The 20,648-nt window shown below is 38.6% G+C and overlaps 1 protein-coding gene across 2 annotated transcripts; it reads left to right on the top strand.

Moving 5' to 3' along the window:
* The first annotated feature begins 611 nt into the window (after positions 1–611).
* On the top strand, positions 612–20,570 carry vasp.L (vasodilator stimulated phosphoprotein L homeolog). 2 transcript variants are annotated; one of them, XM_018228869.2, is made up of 12 exons: positions 612–1,062; positions 6,521–6,689; positions 9,530–9,698; positions 10,724–10,784; positions 11,780–11,817; positions 12,116–12,384; positions 12,567–12,709; positions 13,500–13,585; positions 15,944–15,989; positions 16,121–16,196; positions 18,227–18,284; positions 19,699–20,570. In XM_018228869.2, the coding sequence occupies exons 1-12, from the start codon at positions 1,058–1,060 to the stop codon at positions 19,734–19,736; spliced, it is 1,158 nt and encodes a 385-aa protein (XP_018084358.1). In that variant the 5' UTR covers positions 612–1,057; the 3' UTR covers positions 19,737–20,570.
* The last annotated feature ends 78 nt before the right edge of the window (positions 20,571–20,648 follow it).

Genomic DNA, 20,648 nt, shown 5'->3' with positions numbered 1-20,648 from the left:
AAATGTACATATATTTGGTCAGTCTCCACCATCAAATAGTTTTTTTTTTTTGTGTAGCTCACTGCATGTGCTTACTGATATCAATTAAAAATACATTTGCTGTACAGTATCTTGTGTAAACCAGACTTCCTCTTTACTGCACAAGGCATGTGAAAACTTCTGCTCTTCTGTAGGATGTTATTGTAAACGTTTTCGTGTATTTATTTCCTAAGATCAGTTCATTTTGTGAGAAAAAAAAATCTTTATCTATACAGGCCAAAATATAGAATTCTTTACACGCATACCAAGCTTCAAATCTGAAGATGATGCTGAATAATAAAGACTCCCATGATTTCGCCTTCCGAAGGAATTCTGGGAGTTGTAGTTTACAAGCAACGGAAGGACCGCAGTTCCTGATTTTTTATTCTTTGTAGAAGTAAAGTAACTCTCACTGTCCCATAAACATCACACCTATTTCCACTCACGAGCATATTCCTGAGAGCGGTTAAGGCAGAACTACCTAGCCATACTTCTAGCATTTACCCCACCCTTTGTCTGTATAAACGTAGCCAATCCCCCTCCGCCCCCCGGGCAGTGTATGCCGTTGTGTCTGTGGGGGAGGGGAGCAGACAGCGCTCCCGTGTAGAGGTGACATCACCAGAAAGGTGGGTCGCCCTTTTAAGATGGGCTGTGGCCTGTTGCCTCTTTAAGAGAAGGCTGTCCCCTGAACAGAGGAAGTGATTGAATGTAACAGAGAGGGAAGAAAGAGAGGAATATAGCGAAAGGAGAGCCAGAGAAAGACAGACAAAAGTAAGAAGGGAGGCAGTGAAAGAGGAGTAAGAGAAGAGAGACAGGTTAGGGCAGGGAGTTGGGGAGCAGCAGGACAAGGGGAGCAGTGGCATAGAGTTGAGCCGGGCACCTCTGAGGCCAAGCATGCTGGAGTAGCAGGGAATTCACAGGAAGGGTGGGGTGAGGAAGAGGGTTATAGGAGAGGTATTGGGAAAGACAAGATTAAGGGGAATTGCTGGAGGTGAGGGGCACATTCCTTCCTGCAGGAGGCTCAGACTCTCGTCGCAGCATGAGGTGAGTGGGTCACCAGGCATGTGTCATGTTGTGTCTTGTAACACTATGCTCTGTCAAGTCCTGTCTTGTATACAGTACATCTCTGTGCCCCTGTTGCTTTGTGTGATGTGCCTGGAGGGTGGTGCAATTTCATGGCATTGTATACAATTTTTACCTGCTGATGTGATGGCTGGGTTGTTGGCTGTGTTTTAGGTGTGGTGTGTGTCATATAGTTCCCTCTGGTGTGTTCTGCTGCTGTGCTATTCGCATTTCCTACATGATATTCTACAGCACTGAGCTAAGTGTCCCTGCATACCATGAGCCGTCACATTTATCAGAGTCCTTATCAGTTCTCCATGTGTCATAGTGACTCACTGCATCCTGATGTCTGGAAGGCCTTTGTCTCGGGTTTCTGCTTCTCTGTATATCATCTACATACAATATACAGAAACCTCTAGCAGGGTTGTAGCCTGTAGGTCAAGGGACCTAGAACCAATAATATGTTCTACTTGATTGCCTGTTGTCTATATGAGTGGAATGCTGATATGTGTCATATAAAAAATAACTGCAAATAATAACATAGCAACATAGTAAGTTAGGTTGAAAAAAAGACACACGTCCATCAAGTTCAACCTTTTGACTTTTTATAACCTGCCTAACTGCCAAGTTAATCCAGAGGAAGGCAAAAAAAAAACCCATCTGAAGCCTCTCCAATTTGCCTCAGAAACGATACCGCAGATTTACACAGTGAGTGAATGTAATCAAATGGCAACATACCAAATGGTGCACCATAAAACATTAACCCCTCCCTCCCATGTGGCACTTCTCAGGGGAGTGTTATACTCCAGTAGCAGACTCGGCATAGACTGGAGGTCTATAGAAATGAAAACTGGATGCATTTAGCGAATGAGCTGTGACCTCAAGGCCTGATTGTATTGCTGTAGTTCCCATTAACCTATTGTTCTTATTAACAAAGAGAATGTGCATTCACTGGTTTGATTTTCTTTTCATCTGAGCTCATGTGTCTATCAGTGCTTGGGGAACTACAACTTCCAGCATCCCCCACTGACCAAGCGCCTGATATGTATATGCTAGCATAGGCCACAATTGCAGGCCTGTAGTTGGACAGCTCTGCTGTATTCTTACTACTGGGTATACATTCTTTCAGATTCAAACGTTGGCTATAGTATGGTGCTGCACATTTCATTTGGCTGAACTCGTGCTGTTACTCTGGTTCTACTGGAAGTTTCAAATTATACTCTCAGGGCTTAAATTCAACTTCAGTTGAATTCAGCGAATGTGAGCGCTACTGTGCAATCTGAGCACTCGCATCCTGTTTACAATACAGGCACTTGGGCTTACTTTAATCAAGCATAAGTATTAGTGTGACCAAGCCCTAAAGTTGCCTGCGGGTGGGAGAAAATTTGGGATATACAATTGATAATCCAGAACGTCGGATTATGCCTTTCTGGTCACCAAGTAATGCGAAGGATTCACAGATTTCCATAATTAGTTACCTTCATTTCTGTGTTTGAATTTCAACTTGAATGCAATTGAACTAGTGTTTATTCCGCCAAAGGGACAATTGCAGAGAATTACAGTAATACAAATACAGAATTAGTTTAGATTAAAATTAATGTTTAGTATGGTGTAGACAGCAGAATTTTCAATACAGTTTGCACTTTATTTTCTTTGTGGTCTTGGAATTTAAACTATTATCTAGGTGCTAGGAACACCACAATTAAATACAAGATGAAACTGAACAATAAGGAATGCAAATAAGAAAAAAACATTAAAACTGAAACTGTACAGACAATTTGTGCTTTGATTGTTGGGGTCACTGACTTTGACAACCAGAAAGGATTTTCATTTGCAGTCTTGAAAGAGGCAGAATGTTAAGTGAATTTTCATATCTGGTGTTTTGTCGTCTGTGTAAAATTGTGGATGGTGGGTGACAAATTGCCTGAAAATGTACTTCCATTGGGGCCCCTGCAATAATGCATTGGCATTTCCTGGTGTTTTTACCGAAATAAGTCTAATAAAACACTACAACATAAATAAGACTTGATTAAAAGACCAATTAAATATCTACAATATACCAAAAGTTAAATTAATATGAAGGTGGGTTTACACTTTAAAGGTTACATAATGTATAATATTTTATAGAGCAGCCTATTCTAAGCAGCTTTTCACCATTTTTTGTATGCTTTTTCAGTTCATGTTAGGTGCTGCCTATTTCCATCTTGAAGCTAAGAAAGCTATTACATTGTAAGGGTCTCATACCCTTGCAACAAAAAACACATGGCCTGTGAGGGTTCAGTTTTATTGGCACTTTTGTTTTTGTATTCTTTATTTTTATGCCCTTTACACATTTTTCATGTTCTATTTGGTTGCTAAGGAACTGAAGCCCTAGCATGACACACAAAATTAAGCAAATTGTCCTACTATAATGCTATCTACATCACCTGGTCTAGTTCTAGGGACAATTCCCAAACTTTTTACACTTTGATTTGTGTCCGTATGTCATCCTCCCGCTTAGATTGTAAGCTCTATGAGGCAGGGACATATTTCATTTATTATTATCATGCTTGTCCTCCCTGTGTGTACTTCTCTAAGATTGTACAGCGCTGCATATTCATGCAGCACTTTATAAGTTATACAAACTTTTTTTCAAGTTAAAGCTGTTATACCCCCTGGTAATGTAGAAATCTCAATGATTCCACACATTATAACAATGTCTTTGCTGTTATAGTATATGTCTGATGCTTTTAGATGACCTATCTGATCCCCCATGTTCCTCAACAGGTTCAGAAAGGACAGTCAGGTTTAGGAACTTTAAGTAACAATTACTAACAAAAGCAGTCCTATCAGTGAAAAATTATCAACATGACTTATAGGTAACTTAAAGGGATGGCTCACCTTTAAGTTAAGTTTTAGGGTGTGTTAGAATAGTCAATTCTAAGAAACTTTTCAGCTGGTGTTTATTATTTATTTTTCATACTTTTTGAAATTTTTGCCGTCTTCTGACTCTCTCCAACTTTCAGCAGGGCTCATTGACCCCATCTAAAAATCAAAAATTCTGTAAGGCTACAAATGTATTGTTATTGCTACTTTTTGCCACTCATCTTTCTAATCAGACCCTCTCCTATTCATATTCCAGTCCCTTATTCGAATCAATGGATGGTTGCTAGGGTAATATGGACCATAGCAACTAGATTTCTGAAGCTACAAACTGGAGAGCTTCAGAACAAAAAGCTAAATAACTCAAAAAACACAAAAAAAATTCTTAGAATATCACTCTACATGATATTAAACGTTATCTCAGAAGTGAACAACCCCTTTAAATATACATGAATAATTATTTAGTATAACTTTAAATCAATTCAGATTTTATTATGGCCCCCAAATCATACATTGTAAATGCTGCTATTTATGATAGATATGAAGCAATCATTTCACTGTAATATTGTTCCTATTATGGTAAAACTACCCAATTGTTGCCTGCATATTCTGTAACATTCAGAGTGACTTGGTTTCATTTCTTTGCGCAAGATTTGTTGGGGCCTGTAGAGGAACTGATGACACAACTGTCAGAATTTTAACAAAATCGCACACACTTCATTTATGGCAGATCACATTCACATCAGTATGTCATTTTTTTTATGGAGAAGCTTATTGTAAATGAGACATTAAATTTACCAGTGTGTTTTTTTATCAGTACTTCTGCTTACTCCATCTCAATTGTGCTTTCTGCGTCTGATCTCTCTCCCGGTTCTCACTTGTGGTATCTCCTGTCTGTCTCACACAGCCTTATAAGGGCAAAACCACAGCTAGTAGCAGGGGGAGCAAGGGGGAAATAGCGGCGGGTAAAATAGTATAGGTCTGTGTCAGTGCGTGTTTGTGCATGCTTCTGTATTTTTCTAAATAAACTGCAAAAAAAAGTACACTGATGGTTAGATACTGTCATGTATGCACCAGTAAAATTATTTAGTAATTTACTAATCATAGAATAAATTCAATTATATTCTGAGTTCAAACGGATAACATATATAGGTAAAAGTCAATTTGTACTGTTAACCCAGGTGCTGTAAAAATCTTAATTTAGTAAGGCAAACAAAATGTGCAAAAAAAGTTTTTACTTTTTCTTCATATGTTTATGTAAATACAACTGAAAGTCATATCTGTTTATCTAATAGCTAATGTAGCTGCGTTGTTTCACAGGTCAGAAATTCAGAGAATATAAACAGCTAGACAGATATCATCTTTTAGTAGCAGTTACTTTTACAAATAACTTAAACTGATTTCTTGCAGTTTTCTAAGAATGTTTCTTAGGGTAAGGCCACACTAAGCGATAGCGCGGCGATTTGACTCGCGGCGACTTTTCGCCGCGACTTTTAATCCGCAATCGCTGCCGAAACTTTGGCGCTGGCGTCTATGGGGAATCGCGCAAAATCGCCAGCGTAAAAACACACGCGGCGATCTTTTTTCTATTGTCGCTCAAAATCGCCTAGTGAGGCGATTTCGAGCGACAATAGAAAAAAGATCGTCGCGTGTGTTTTTACGCAGCGATTCCCCATAGACGCCAGCGCCAAAGTTTCGGCAGCGATTGCGGATTAAAAGTCGCGGCGAAAAGTCGCCGCGAGTCAAATCGCCGCGCTATCGCTTAGTGTGGCCTTACCCTTATCCACATTTATATTTCCTTGCTTTTAGCATACTGTACCTATTAAAGATTTGGGATCTATTATTCTGAATGCTTGGGACCTGGGGGTTTCCGGATAAGGGGTTCTTTTATAATATGGATCACCATACCTTAAGCAATTGGAGCACATTCACATGTTTTAGATATAAATGGAAAATTAAGAAAAGGGTCTACATTATGACAATAATAATTGGACCAATAATAGTTTAGTTTCAGTAACTGCGCATTACTGCAAGGCAACTACAGTATAATTATTTGTAGGTGTGTATGTATATAGAGAGCTAAGTTGTGGTTCAATCTTCACCATTTAGAAATTGGCATGTGTGTGATGAGTGCTCCATTTATTTTTGTGTGTGTGTATATGTGTTGATATATGTGTGTGTGTGTGTATATATATATATATATATATATATATATATATATATATATATATATAAAATAATCAGTGAAAATAAGTATATTTTATTTGGTAGAATAATGTAAAAGATGAGCATTGGGCTATTTAGCAATTGTGTCTCCTTTACCCTTTGTTTCTTGTAAAACTAGCTCAAATGTACACAGTTACACTGTATTATACAATGCCAGCTGCATTTTTATCCTTCACAATATTAAATTGCAACAATGGTTCCCTGTACTGAATACAGTACAGTTGTGGAGGTCTAGTGACAACACCTGCCAACTTACAGATTGTGACCCAAACTCTCACTGCCTATTTCAATATTCTAATTTATTTGTTCTTCCCACCTTTTTATCTCTTATGCTTTTAAACCACATGATCAGTGAGACACCGCTGGTCACAGCTCGTGCCAATGTCATGGTCTATGATGATTCCACTAAGAAATGGGTGGCAGCTGGAACTGGTGCCCAAGGACCCAGTCGTGTCCAGATCTTTTACAACCCTACAACGCAAACATACCGTGTGGTGGGGAGGAAGATGCAAGATCAACAGGTACACGGATTATGGGACATGGTTGCTGGGGTGGAAATGGTGGCACAGAAACTCTTTGCCTTTTTATTTTATAACGCATATTGGAATCGCTCCGATGCATTATATTTTTCATGATCTGTAACTGTCTTGTGTTGATTATTTACAATCATCTGCTGGGAACAATCCTCTCTTATTAACACAAGCTGCGTCTGCTATGGAAAGGTTAGGGGCCTATTCACAATTCACAGTATAATTTGGATTAAAGCTACACTTATTTATTAGAGTTCTAAGTATCTGCTTTATATATAAAACACCTATTAATAAAGGCACATTCATTTTCAGAAGATTCTTTGTTACACTACACTTCTTTGCTACACATTTTTTGGATTTCACACTGTTGTAAGCATGTATGTATTGTATTCTTACATTCAGAGTCCTATTTATTATGCTGTGTAAATTCTATCCCACATGGCCCACCTTATGCATTTCATACCCTCCGGTACTTAGTCATAGTACCGGAGGGTATGAAACCCGTAAGGTGGGCCATGTGGGGTCAGTATGTACCATGTTAAATTTGTAATAAAAACATTTTCATTTTAACATCTAATTGAGCCTTGGGACATATATCGTTGATATTTATTTTGCTACATTTACATTAAAATAAATGGCAAACTAATGAAAGTGTGTGATATTTTACACCATGCGAACGCCAGATTTTCTCCCATTATTTTACACTTCATCCGCCAGAAGTTATGACATTTTTACACTGTATTTTACAAAGTGATGCCTGGCGAATTATTCTATGTTCTTTACCCTGCATAATAAATCTCCCCCTCAGTGCAAACACTGACCTGCAAGCACTGAGTTACAGGCAGAGACTGCGACTATGAGTGAATTTTGGTAATGCTGAGCAGGAAGTAAGGCTTGTATAAACAAAAGTTTGCCCTCAGCTGCTGAAAGTTGGCACTTGCAGCACCATATGTCGACATGTTTCTGAAAACAAAAATGATTGAATATAAATTATATTAGCTGAAAGAATCAGTAGATGAAATAGACTGCACTCCTTGACTTGAGCTCAAATTTTCATTGAAATATAAAGGACTGCATTTGGTATTTCCAATGCTGTGTGGCATTTTTCATGTTCGAAAATAACTAAACTAAGCCGATTGCAAAAGTATTCATCTTAAGTATTTTGGTACACAGCTTTGCACAGTAACTGGTATTAATTTTGTTTCATGTTCTCCATGTTAGTCAGGTTAGTCAAATGATGTTTTTGCACCTACATTTTAAAATTGCCCAACACATTCTGAGTTGGATTAAGATCTGATAATTGCAGGACATTTATCTTTGTTTTTGAGCAACTCCAATGTTACTTTGGCCTTGCGTTTTGGGATTATTGTCCTGCTGCGACATGAACTTTCTACAGGTACCAAGAATCCATTATATAGATTATTTTTGCACAATTGTACCATTTTTTTTGCATAATATTTTTCAGTCCAGACCCTGCTGATAAAAAGAAGCCCATCATGATTCCACACCCTAAATGTGGGGGCTAAATAACTTTTTTATTTCTTTATTTTAACATTTTTTTCCCTAACATAACACAATGTCACATTATACAAAAATAAATCTTGAGTTTCAGTGCTTTCAAATATAGAGAACACAATGTTAGTGTAGGGTTTGTATTTCTGTAAAGCAGGAGAACTGGTCAAGGACTGAATCATTTTACAAAGCACTGTTTATAGATAAATCTGTTTGCAATGTATGGGGAATTTCTTAGCAGTGCAAGCATTATGAGGACTTGCCCTTCTATATTAAAATATACGAAGAGATATGGATGTGTGAGCCTAAAAGACTTAAAGGCTAAACCCCACTGTAGATTTTGTAAGATGGTGTCTGATCGATACATCTCATCCTACAATTCACAAATGCAGTTGCATGGGTCAAAATATAATGGAACTGATACAAAAATCTGATGTATAAACTACATGAAATATTTTCCATCTGATGCAACACGACTGTCAGATGGGAACGCAGCATGCAGCGTCTTCATCCAGCTAGATAAAATCTGATGGTGTCTGACCAACTTTTTTTTTTTTCCATTGAAATACACGGACTGACGGATGTTGACGTATGATTAAACTGCACTGTACAACTTTATCTGATCCAACATTACATTCTAGCTATAGGGGTATCAGATTTTGTAGGATCCAACAAATCTTGTAATGATCATGGGATGATCAGACAAAAATCTGATCAAAATCTCCCATGTAGTTTTACCCTAGAACGTCACTTAATTAACAAGATATTATGTGTGTGCTGTTCTGGAGTGGTGGGTATTGCTGCTCATGCGCACAGTATCCTATATCGCAAGGCAGCACACTGAGCTTGCTCTATGTCTAGGAGTATGAACCTCGAAAGGTAAATGAGGCATAAAGTATTTCTTGCCCTGAGAAGCCGTACAAAGTCTTTATAGCTCTTTAAAGCTATTTCACTATACTTTTATATTAGACATGCTAAATGAAAAGTTTTCAATAGGAAAGTGTATTGAACCCTTGCACAATGTAAGAACATATTTCTCTGGCATTTCCATGCTTAAATGTCCCCTTTATTTTGTGTTTTCATTTGATTTTCCAGTCAGCTTACAATGCAAGTCTGTTAGGGCAGTTTCATTCAATTTGGTGCAGCATTTTAGAATACAATAGCTATATCTGACCGCTTTGGCACTAGAAAGGCTCAGTAAATGTAGATTTGTGGGGAAATTTCATAATGCTGTTCAAATTCGTACTTTGGTATGAGAATGAATCACTGTACCCATACTATACTACTAGTATACTGAGCTTATCTGACCCTTGTTACAGGTTGTAATAAACTGCCCACTAGTGAAAGGTCTAAAGTACAATCAAGCCACACCAAACTTCCACCAATGGAGGGACAGCCGTCAGGTGTGGGGTCTGAACTTTGCCAGTAAAGAAGAAGCAGGGCAGTTTGCTGTAGGAATCACACAGGCCCTGGATGCATTGGAGACCGGTAAGATAGAAAAATATGAGAAATATAAAACAAATTACTATTAAAGGTCCATGATTTGTTCCTCACTAGGCTTAAATGGGTAGTATACTTCATTTTCAGCATGACTTCAATAATTAGGACTTGGTGTGAACATGCTTTTTGCCTGTTTTATTAAAAAAATCCTATTCCTACAGCTAAATATGGCTAAGGGAAATAGAAGCTACTTCATGTTTGGTCCTTGATAAATAGATAATTAGGTTGTCAGTGTACAGATAATCTACCTGCATAATGGATTTATGTTTATCTGTGCACTGAAAACCTATTTATCTACCTTTTCCCTTTTTTAGGGCAGAGACACATGCTGCTATTTCGCGAGATCAGTCGCTCATCGACATATCGCCTCTTCTTCGGGCGACTAATCTACCCTAAAAGCCTTCCCACCAGCTAGAATGTAAATCGCCAGTGGGATGGCACTTGGATCGCTTCGGCTTTTCGAAGTCGTCCGAAGTTTCCCTTAACACCCTTAACATACACTCTATCGAATAAGCAAAGCAGTCCAGGCTCCCTTCTTTAATGATGATGTGCAACTAAGTACTATTCTGTAAGGTTACTTATGTTCAGAGAAACTAGAATTAAGATCTCTTCCCCAACTGAACTGCTCACTGAAACAACAGCAAGAAATGCTACAAAACGGAATGCAGCCTTAGGACACACGTAAGCATTCAGTTGGCTGCCCACAAGATGATCTTTTGATTATCCTGTATCTGACATATGTTTGGCCAGAAATCAATATTTGGACCTAAGTGACTAATTGAGGTTGCATAGACTGAGTTGTCAGGTTTACAGCAGTGCAATGGCTAAATTCTTTCAAGAACTGCTATTTAAAGCAATGTTATACATATTTAAATAAATAGAGTAGTAAAATACAGAGTATTAAATCTTATTAGCATATGTTTAATATTCTAACAATTCTGCCTCTGCTCTGAATGCTCTCAGACACATATCTTTATATTTTGGTTCAGCTTTTCTCACTTTCTCAATAACAGGTTCCAGTACATGGATTCCTCAAAATGGCCCCAAAGTTGAAGAGCCAGAGCAGCCCAGAAGGTAAACTAAAACTGTTTTTGTTATTTTACAGATTCTGCTTTTTCTTCTTATGACCTGCCATTACCTGTAGCCATATGTCTTATGGGTAGATTGGGGCAAACTGGATAAATTGTGTTGCTTTGTTTGCAAGACCATGTAGCAGGGAAGCTGTTGTTGCTAGTGAATCTATCTAATTATGTTCTCCGTTGAATAGGTTTTAATCTGTTTGTATCAGTAGGATTTATATAATTCATGTAAAAAATATATGAATACCTCCATGATCAAAGGTATTATAAGATATAGATTGATAGTCCTCACTGAAAGAGATTTTCATTTTGTGGGAGTGGAGTGTAGGAGAGTGTATGGCATACTCATGAGTCACAGATATAAAGGAATACTTCTACCTTTTGTGCCAAAGAAGGATACATTTTTTCAAGGCTTATTGAAAAAGCCATTAATTAATACTATTGGGTAATATGTAAAATAAAGACCATTTAAAATGCAGCTCTATCACAAACTAGTGCTGCAAATGCAAACTAAGGGGCAAATTTACTAACCTCCGAAAATCACATCGCAACACTTCGCCAGGTGTAGATTCGCCAGGACAACGATAATTCACTTAAATCCGAAGTTGTGTCCAGGGCGCGAATTCTGGCGAAGTTGCGCTAGTGTTACTGCGGCAAGCGAAGCAAAGTGGCACTAGTGTTGCCTAATTTGCTTACGGCGGGAACTTAAAAGTTAAATGGATGTATATGTTGCAGCCAATACATTCAGTTTGGCATTTCAGCAGCTGTCTGGTTGCTAGGCTCCATTTTACCTTCGCTGCAAGGAAGTGGTTCAAATAATAGATTGGATTATACATAGGAGAGGGCCTAAATGAATAAATAAGTAACTTTAACAAAAATAAATTGTAGCCTTGCATAGAAATAGTTTTTGGAGGCAGTGGACCCAATTTTAAAGCTGAAAACTGATATGGTCACTACAAATATCTTTATCTACATTTCCTCTTTTTTTAGGATTCAACAGGAAATTGAGCAGAGGATTCAGAGCCCAGGTAGGAGAAAGAGGGGTTGTTGGCCTTTATAGCTTTTATGCTTCTCCTTTGGTTCAGGTCTCAGGGCAGAAACTTTATCTTGGCAAGATGTATCTCAGAAGTGGGGGATGTGTGGGTGTAAATGTTTAACAGAATGTTTGCTATATGCACATTAAAAAGCCAGTGTCTTAGATTTCATTATTGTTATACAAATCTAAATAATTGTTAATTGTAAACGATTAATATTCTATATAATGTCATAATCTGTTTGAAATGCTTGTCCTGCTGAGCGTATATTCTTCTCTTTACATTCTTACAGTTGCCCCAGTCATCCCAACTCCAACTCCTGCTCCTGCTGCTCCTCCTGCTCCTCCTGCACCACCTGGCCCACCTCCTCCCCCAGGACCACCCCCACCACCAGGGGGACCACCTGCTCCTCCAGCTCCCCCTGGAGGTGGTCCTCCACCCTCTGGAGGAGGTCCCCCACCCCCGCCGCCACTTCCATCTGGGGGTGGAGGAGGCTCAGGTGGAGTTTCTGGGGGGCTAGCAGCAGCCCTTGCTACAGCAAAATTGAGGAAAATGGCAAAGGTGAGAACCGAAGGTTGGACACTCATTCTATAGGAAATCTATAGATATGGACCAGTGGGATACCATAGGAAGCAAGAAATAATTGTCAAATAAAAAAATATATAATTGATTGGTTATGTCTAGGAAAAGATAACAATGTTTTTAAGCACCCTACTAGTTTTCCAAATTTTGTTTTTTAGCAGGATGATGCAGGGGGTGGATCCTCCCCAGTTGGTGGAGCACCTGCCAAGCCAGACATAAGTCGCACAAGTGGTGGGGCGGCAACAGGAGGGGGTGGTGGAGGAGGAGGATTTATGGAAGAGATGAATGCAAAACTGGCTCGCAGGTAACCTGGAAGCAGATTTAAAGGGATTTTGGCCTTAAAAACATTCACACTATCTTATAGCTCAGCAAACAATAATACAACACTTTGCCAAATAAAGTGTGGGGTGGTGTACAGGACTATTCTGTATACGACTATACTGCCACAAGTAGTGTAGACCCACCATTTCTACAGTAAATGGAACACAAACCAAAATGCAGTGTACAATCCTCACCACTTTACTATTACATTCAATAGTTCAATAGCTGACATTCAAAGTAGAAAATTGAACACAAAACCTCCTTATATTGAAGTATTGTAAGAGCATGTTTGCCTCTGGTGCGCCCAATATCACACTTTCTTGTAAGCAAGGAAATGAGCGTATTTAATATACATCTGGTTTTTATGGTGTGGTATCACAACTGTGGGCACATACTGAAACCTTATGGTATAAACACGGTTGTCTACTGTGCCATACAATACTGCTTTTTTTACTTTAGCTAGCTAGGACAGCATTCATTTTCCAGAAGTTACCACTGACTGATGGTAAGGATTGTGTGCGGCAGCTCAATTCAAAATGCCTGTATGTTGTGCTATTTATTTTATTTGTGGCTTCTATAAATAGAATGATGTTTTTACACCACAGGCTTGCTATGTTTTCATACTACACTGTCAAGGAAAATAAATGGAAGTTTAATTATCTAATTAAAATCTGTCAAAATTGGCTATAGACAAGCCTGTCCATGGATGGAGACAAACAGGGGAAACAGGTGGGCCATTGTGTAAGTTGTCTTCTACCTTCTCACAATTCCAGGAAGAAGATAACACAGCAAGGGGAGCGCCCACCACCCACCACAACCCAAGATGATAATGACATTCAGGGAGGACGAGGCCAAAGTGGTAAGTGATAAATGTGAATTAATTCCTGCTAGGTTCAGCACATTATATGGCCAGCTTCAGAAACTGGTGAGAAGTAACTTTCCAATAAAGGGACCTAACCATTCATCGGGGGGGGGGGGTTAACTTTTAACAATATTTGCAGTACACGGATTATTTTGTTGAACCCCCCTTCCCAATTCTGTATGGATAGAGCTACATTCAATGACCGAATTAAAATCAGTAAATAGCATTTGCACACAACACAACCAAAAATATTAGTTGTTCCTTACAAGGCCCAGACTGAGATTCAGATAGAGATAGAGGGGCTGCAGATTGCCAGTCTAGGCCTGATCCTTGCACATGCCCATTCATACAAAGAGTCACCAAAGCATACAGATTTATTTTTTTTTACAGTCCTTCACACACAGGGCATTTTTACTGCAATGGTTCCCTTTCTCACAGGGAGTTGATTCAAATTTTCTTGAACTGATGATGTCCTATGACAGACACTTCTGTTTTTACGTATTTATGGTTTACATACCCAAACTTCTGCTCTACCAGCAGCAGGAACAGGCAGCAATTTTTTTCCATGAAAGAGGAACAGAGATTTCAAAGTTACATGATTATTACTGTTTTCTGTCACATAATGGATGCCGTTTTCATACATTTTTGTATGTTAAGACTGGGACCAGATGTTTCACTTAATTTATATACTAATTATAATGCTAGGAATGTTGTAAATTCTTTGCCGAGCTCCCTATAGATGCCATATCAGTTGACACAATGGGGTATATTTATCAAAAAGTGAAGTTAGAGATCACCACAGTCCTCTAGAGCGAAATTCGGCCACCCTACATTAATTTCTATGGGATTTTGAAAGGCCTATTTAGGATGAACTTTCACCCATTGATAAAAATCCCATAGAAATGAATGGAGAGTGGCGGAATTTCACTCTAGAGGACTGTGGTGATCTCTAACTTCACTTTTTGAGAAATATACCCCAATATCTTTTGTACTGTTCATTGTTCGCTTACTTCTAATACGTGTCCTGTTCTGGAATGTCTTTTAGTAAGTGTGTGCACATAGTGTGTGCACATAGCGTGTGTGTGTGCTCTACTGCATTCATTTTATTAGCTTGGCATAGGTTCAAATAGACTGAAATGCATAATAGTCTAGCACAGAAAAATATGTTGCCTCAACTTTTAGTATTACACAAAGCATTTAAAAGAAAATTTTACATTAAAATTAGGTTTTCCATATCATATGGCAATATTAACATAACATTCCATACCTTTAAGTGCTCTTAATTAATTTTGTTATTTATTAACATGTACTTTCCAGTCCTTCCTATCCTGCCCATTTAGTAATCATCCACTAATATGTACAGATGTGAGATAAAGGCAGAAGGAAGTTGCTCTCTTTCCAACTTGCAGTCTTGGACAGAGTAAATGACAGCTTCTTTAATAACACATACAAGTAACAAGGATTACACGTTTAATTTCTCAGGCCCGCTGAACAACCAAATGCTAAATGGAGAGATACGTATATATAAAATGTATATTAAATATTTTAAGTGTATTCACATGTAAGGAGCTTGCTGGTTTACTAGAATAAATTTCCATGGCTTTGAATCTGCCCTACTGGTGCTAGTAAACCATAACTTCTTAATGTACAGTTCACAACGGCACATAAAGGACTAATTTGCATGTCTCTTTACATGATTCCTTGAGTTAGACTAAAAAGCCCAAATTTTTGGTTTTGAGGTAATGATGTGCGCGCAGCATAAGGCTTGAGACGCGTTCTATTTTAAAAACGCTTTAGGTGCTGCCATGCTTTAAAAAACGTAGGGGCCTGATCACTAAAGCTCAATAAAATAATGCATGCTGTATCACCTACTAAGAAAGATATCTCTTCTATCAATTCATCGGTTGAGTACTGCATGAGTTACTGAATATGAATATACCCCTTTGTGGAGGGTAGTGGATAGGCAATTATTCAGGATATCCTGAAATAAGCACAACGGTAATGGCTATTTTTCATGTTCTAATTACTGATCCTTCAATGTAAATCCTCCAATGTAAATGTGTTGATCTTGTCTGCTTCTGAAAGTTCTGTCAACTCTGTCATCTGCAAGGCTGTGACTGTACTACAAATCACATCAACCTCTGAGAGCTGAACCACACATTTCAAAGTATCCTGAGCTGAAATTGTGTTTTTCATAGAATTTATTGTAACAAACATTAGCTTGTCGTAACTAGAAACTCCTTGGTCCCACTGCAAAATAATTTTGAGGATTGCTGATGTTTTGTTGACAAAAACACATTTTACCAATAACACCTATATAGTTTCTGCTTAGCTAACTACTGTTTCTTATTACAGACATCAGCCGCCGCCCCTGGGACCGAGGAAGCACCACGTTACCAAGGTAACTTTCACCAGCTTCCACTATTGTAATGGGAGATTGTTAAAGGTGAAATGTATTTTTTCCAAAGAATAATTGGTGGGATGAGCGGAAACACTGCTTCAGGTGACACATTTTCTATTACTTTTTTCCAGGATGAAATCCACAGTTGGAAGTACTGAGGTGGCCCCAAGTACGGAGGACTCTGACCCAATGGAAAGAATCAAGCAGGTATAATCATGGATTATAGGTTGGATGGTTATCACACCAATGACGCATCAGAAAGTAGTATCACTTGTAACAGTATAATAGTGTTTTGTATGAATCACGCAGAAAAATGCAGAAACATGGGTGCCAGCACTCAGACTTTCCAATATTTACAGTGACCTATAAGAGCAGAGATGTATCAGGAGTGGGTGCAGAATACCTTTTTTGGTGGGACATCTAATTTTCCTTTGTACCACCCTCTATATGTCCTGCTGGTAATTAGAAACCGGTTCCTTGGTATGCTTATGCTAAATGGACGTCACTGAATTGCTTTTAACATTTTTGCAGCAAGAAGTGCAGATGTATTGGAACTCGGTTTTTACAGGAAGCTTAATAATAGACAAACAGTATTTTAATAACACAAAAAAAAGGTTTTACAAATATAACTACTTCCCTCTATCTGCAAAACCATTTCCTGTCAATACTATTACACATTGTTTCTTCCCACACTCACTGAAATGTCTTCTATAAGCAGCCTGGGTCAGATTGCTTAGGCTATAGATGCTGCACTTATTTTTGCACAGAGCTACAAATAGATTTTTTTTTTTTTTCCCCTCGTGTAAGTGTATAGAATAGGGATGCGCCAAATCCAGGATTTGGCCTTTTTCAGCAGGATTCGGATGAATCCTTCTGCACGGCCTAACCAAATCCGAATTTGCATATGCAAATAAGGGGCAGTGAGGGAAATCGCGTGACTTTTTGTCACAAAACAAGGAAGTAAAAAATGTTTTCCCTTCCCACCCCTAATTTTGCATTTGCAAATTAGGATTCGGTATTCGGCCAAATCCTTCATGAAGGATTCGCGGGTTTGGCCGAATCCAAAATAGTGGATTCGGTGCATCCCTAGTATAGCTTGCAGAATCCTTATAATAAAGTAGTGTCATTAAAAGAAAGGGTTTGCTAGAGTGTCAACTCTATAACAATGCAGAGAGATTGCAGGTTAAATTTGAATTTTGCCACAAAAGTACCAACATTGCTGCAGATGGAATCATGATGCAGCATCCGCATACCCTTGTAATTACTTCACTGCCAGAAAACCTTCATGCAGACATCACAGTCCACACCAAATCAGATTTTAGAAAATTGAAACCGATCTGTGGGTGATTCTGCTCCTCACAGCAGCCCTGTGACCACATAACCTTTACTTGCAAAAAGATTAGTTGGATATCACAGGCTAAGAGAAATATGAAAAACATTAAGCATGTGTATCCCTGGCGAAAATGAATGACAAACTGCAGCAGGGAAGTGTCAATAAACTTGGGTTTGAATTTAAGAATGGGAATATAGAGGTGTGATTCTAATAGATAGCCATAACGAGTAGAGTATTGGGGTGAAGCTGTGCACCTTTTATTAACAAAAGTCTTTTTGGCAAGATATTTGATTTAAATATCAGGGTCAGGGTTATCAGAGAGAATGGGAAGATGTAATGGTGTCTGTAAATACAAAAGAATACTGTTGAAGTGGGTGGATGAAAGGCATATTCTACACATGGAAAGCCAGACTTAAGTAGTAGGAAGACTGAAAGGTGGCGCCACAGGAAATGTTCTAAAGTTTGGTCTTCAACTTCACTTGCAAATGGATCAAACATGTTGGCTAAACCAGGAGGATTATCAGGAAAAGAAAACTAGGCCTAGACAAAACTTGTAAAATGGGATTGTTTTGGTGGGAAGCTTAATGGGAACTTAGTCCTCCATGGCGTCCATTCTATTAGCATCTGCTTTCTTACAGATTCACAATGATGTCCTTTGCTATTCTGTGACTTTCTCTCCGTGGTTAATTTTAAATCTATTCATGTCCAAAAAAGGAACCATTGACAAATTCAGATGATCAGAGTTGCCATCTTATGTGCTCATAAGTCTTAATTCGAATTCCAACTCCCTTCACCAGCAGAGCAACATTTTATATGCTGGGGCTGGGTCAAATTTCTGTGTAAAGTTTAATGGTCTGCTTGCTGCACCTATCCAGCTATTGGACTAAGTGTTGAACTGTTACAGGAATTGCTGGAAGAGATGAGGAGAGAGCTGCAGAAAGTGAAGGAAGAGATTATTGAAGGTGAGTGAAGAATAAGAGAGGCATGTGGGCTTCTGCTTTCTATAAACGTTTGTACTGAAATATAATCTGCAGCACCTTGCTGATGTTGAACATGCAGCTACCAGCATCCTCCAAAACAACCAGGACATAGAGAATTGAGTCAAATAGTTGAGAGAGCTGCAGGTTGCAAATCTTGACTCAACAATGTATTTGCTGCATACAAGGGTTATTAAAGCATTGGTTTAATATATAACAACAAAGCTTTTATTTTTTTTAACACAAGTTTTAGTGCTCATGAATTTTGGTGCCAAAATCTGCCCCATGCGTCTGCACTTGGGTCCAGACACAAAACACAGAAGCATGTGCTTACACGCAGGCTGAGAAACAGCCCTGTGTGGTAGCCTATATGTGCAAGTGTTTTAGGTATAGCTGCACAAGTGCTTCAAATCTAACTCTTTGCTGTCTTGTTAAGATACCTGTAGTGTCCATGTACTTCTGCACCACTGTTACAGTGCCTTTTTAAATAAGGTCTGACTGCTCAGTTCACTTGGTTTCCCACTGAATATATGGCAGGCATATAGTGAACTTTAGTGGTTGCAATGTTTATTCAACTGCCATGGTTTAGAATTAAACAGCACCCTTTTCCTTGATAAAAGTACAGCATTTTAGGCACAAGAGGCATATAAAATAAAACTCTGTTCCTACTTCCCCCCCCCCTCCAAAAAAATAGTCATACTGGGTTCAGAAATTAGTCCATGTGGCTGTCATATGCTTCCATCACATTGCTTTTCTTTAAAATTGGAATAGAAAAAATATTCTTGTAAAAGACATCCACGTTTTTGAGAACCACAATTTACCCACCCATAAAGATCTGCGGATCAGAAGAGATTTGCATGGCTTTCCACTATTATGTGTATTTTGATTGCTATTACTTGTAGAGGAAATCAAAACCTGTATTATATCCCAAGTTGTAAGGGCTGAGTGAAATTGGATATGTTTAAATTTTGTTTTTTTTTGTTTTTAAAAATGGTTGGGTGTTTGATTTCCTATTGCTAATGATGTAGTTAAAAATTAGGGATGCACCGAATCCAGGATCTGGCCTTTTTCAGCACTATTCAGATTCGGCCGAATCCTTCTGCCCAGCCAAACCGAATCCTAATTTGCATATACAAATTAGGGGCGGGAGGGAAATTGCGTGACTTTGAAAACAAAACAAGGAAGTAAAAAATGTTTTCCCCTTCCCGCCCCTAATTTGCATATGCAAATTAGGGTTTGGGATTCAGCCAAATCTTTCACGAAGGATTCGGGGTTCGGCCGAAAGTGGATTCGGTGCATCCCTATTAAAAATAAACAATTTCCTATTACTAATGATGTAGTTAAAAATTAACAGTAAGTGGCTTCTGCTAAATATACTGACTCTTCTTTCTCTTTGCAGCATTCACACAGGAGCTGCGGAGAAGGGGTACACCTTGAATCAAGCCTTACCTTTTAAGATGACTCAGGCTCCACCAATAGTGCTCTACTGAGGGACCAGCAATCCTTCTGCAGGGTCCCGTGTATGAGGGAAATATGCATTCTCTTGCACACAAATTATCTTGTGCTGATGTCTTACTCCTCTGGGCATGCCTACCTGTACTTAATTGTACAAAATCCTGCACTAATCACTGCTGTATTCATACATTACTGTACTAATCAAGCTCTGTAAACAAATGCTGTACTAATGAGATGCTGCACACATTCCACAACTAATTACTGCTATCTACACACAGTATCCTGTTTTAATCACTTGCTAGCCACACTGCAACCGGTACTCATAGCTGCACTCCACATGGACATATGCACATTCATTTTCTCTGCCCATTTCTTCTCTTTGCACACTCTGCTGTGCGGCTCTAAACGGGTTAGCAGAGGCTATATGCTTCGACCAATAGGACTTTTTTTTTCTTCTTTTTTTTAAATTTATGGGATAATTTACGGGTTTTTTTAAAAAAAATAAATCATTTCAAAACGTTTTGTATAATATGTATGTTGTAGCAGAGATAGTGCCATTCAAAGTGATCTGTTGGTATACAAATGGTGGTGGGTATAGGGTTATTCATAGTGTTAGAATACTAGGGTCTCACACTGGATAGGGGAATCAGTCAGTCTGGGGTGCCCATAACTGCCCTATATTTTGCTACTTAATGCACATGTAGCAGAGGGGTAATTGAGGGGATAAGTGCTTTGGAGTATATAATAACCTTAATATATATATATGTGAACTTTTTTTGTATCCAGTTTTCTAGAAATAAACCTTGGCCTATCATGTATGGTTTGTTTCTGCTTCATGCATGGTAGTATTCCATTAGGTTAGTCTGTGCATTATCGATACAGTTCTTAACACTC

The sequence above is a fragment of the Xenopus laevis genome, chromosome 8L (genome assembly GCF_017654675.1).
Source record: "Xenopus laevis strain J_2021 chromosome 8L, Xenopus_laevis_v10.1, whole genome shotgun sequence".
Taxonomy (NCBI): domain Eukaryota; kingdom Metazoa; phylum Chordata; class Amphibia; order Anura; family Pipidae; genus Xenopus; species Xenopus laevis.
This window is presented reverse-complemented; position numbering and strand designations above follow the sequence as displayed.

What these genes read in the sequence shown, in the direction of transcription:
- vasp.L (XM_018228869.2), top strand. An exon ending in GCAGAGGATTCAGAGCCCAG is followed by an intron (nt 11,818 to 12,115) that starts GTAGGAGAAAGA and finishes ACATTCTTACAG; the next exon opens with TTGCCCCAGTCATCCCAACT. An exon ending in CAATGGAAAGAATCAAGCAG is followed by an intron (nt 16,197 to 18,226) that starts GTATAATCATGG and finishes GAACTGTTACAG; the next exon opens with GAATTGCTGGAAGAGATGAG.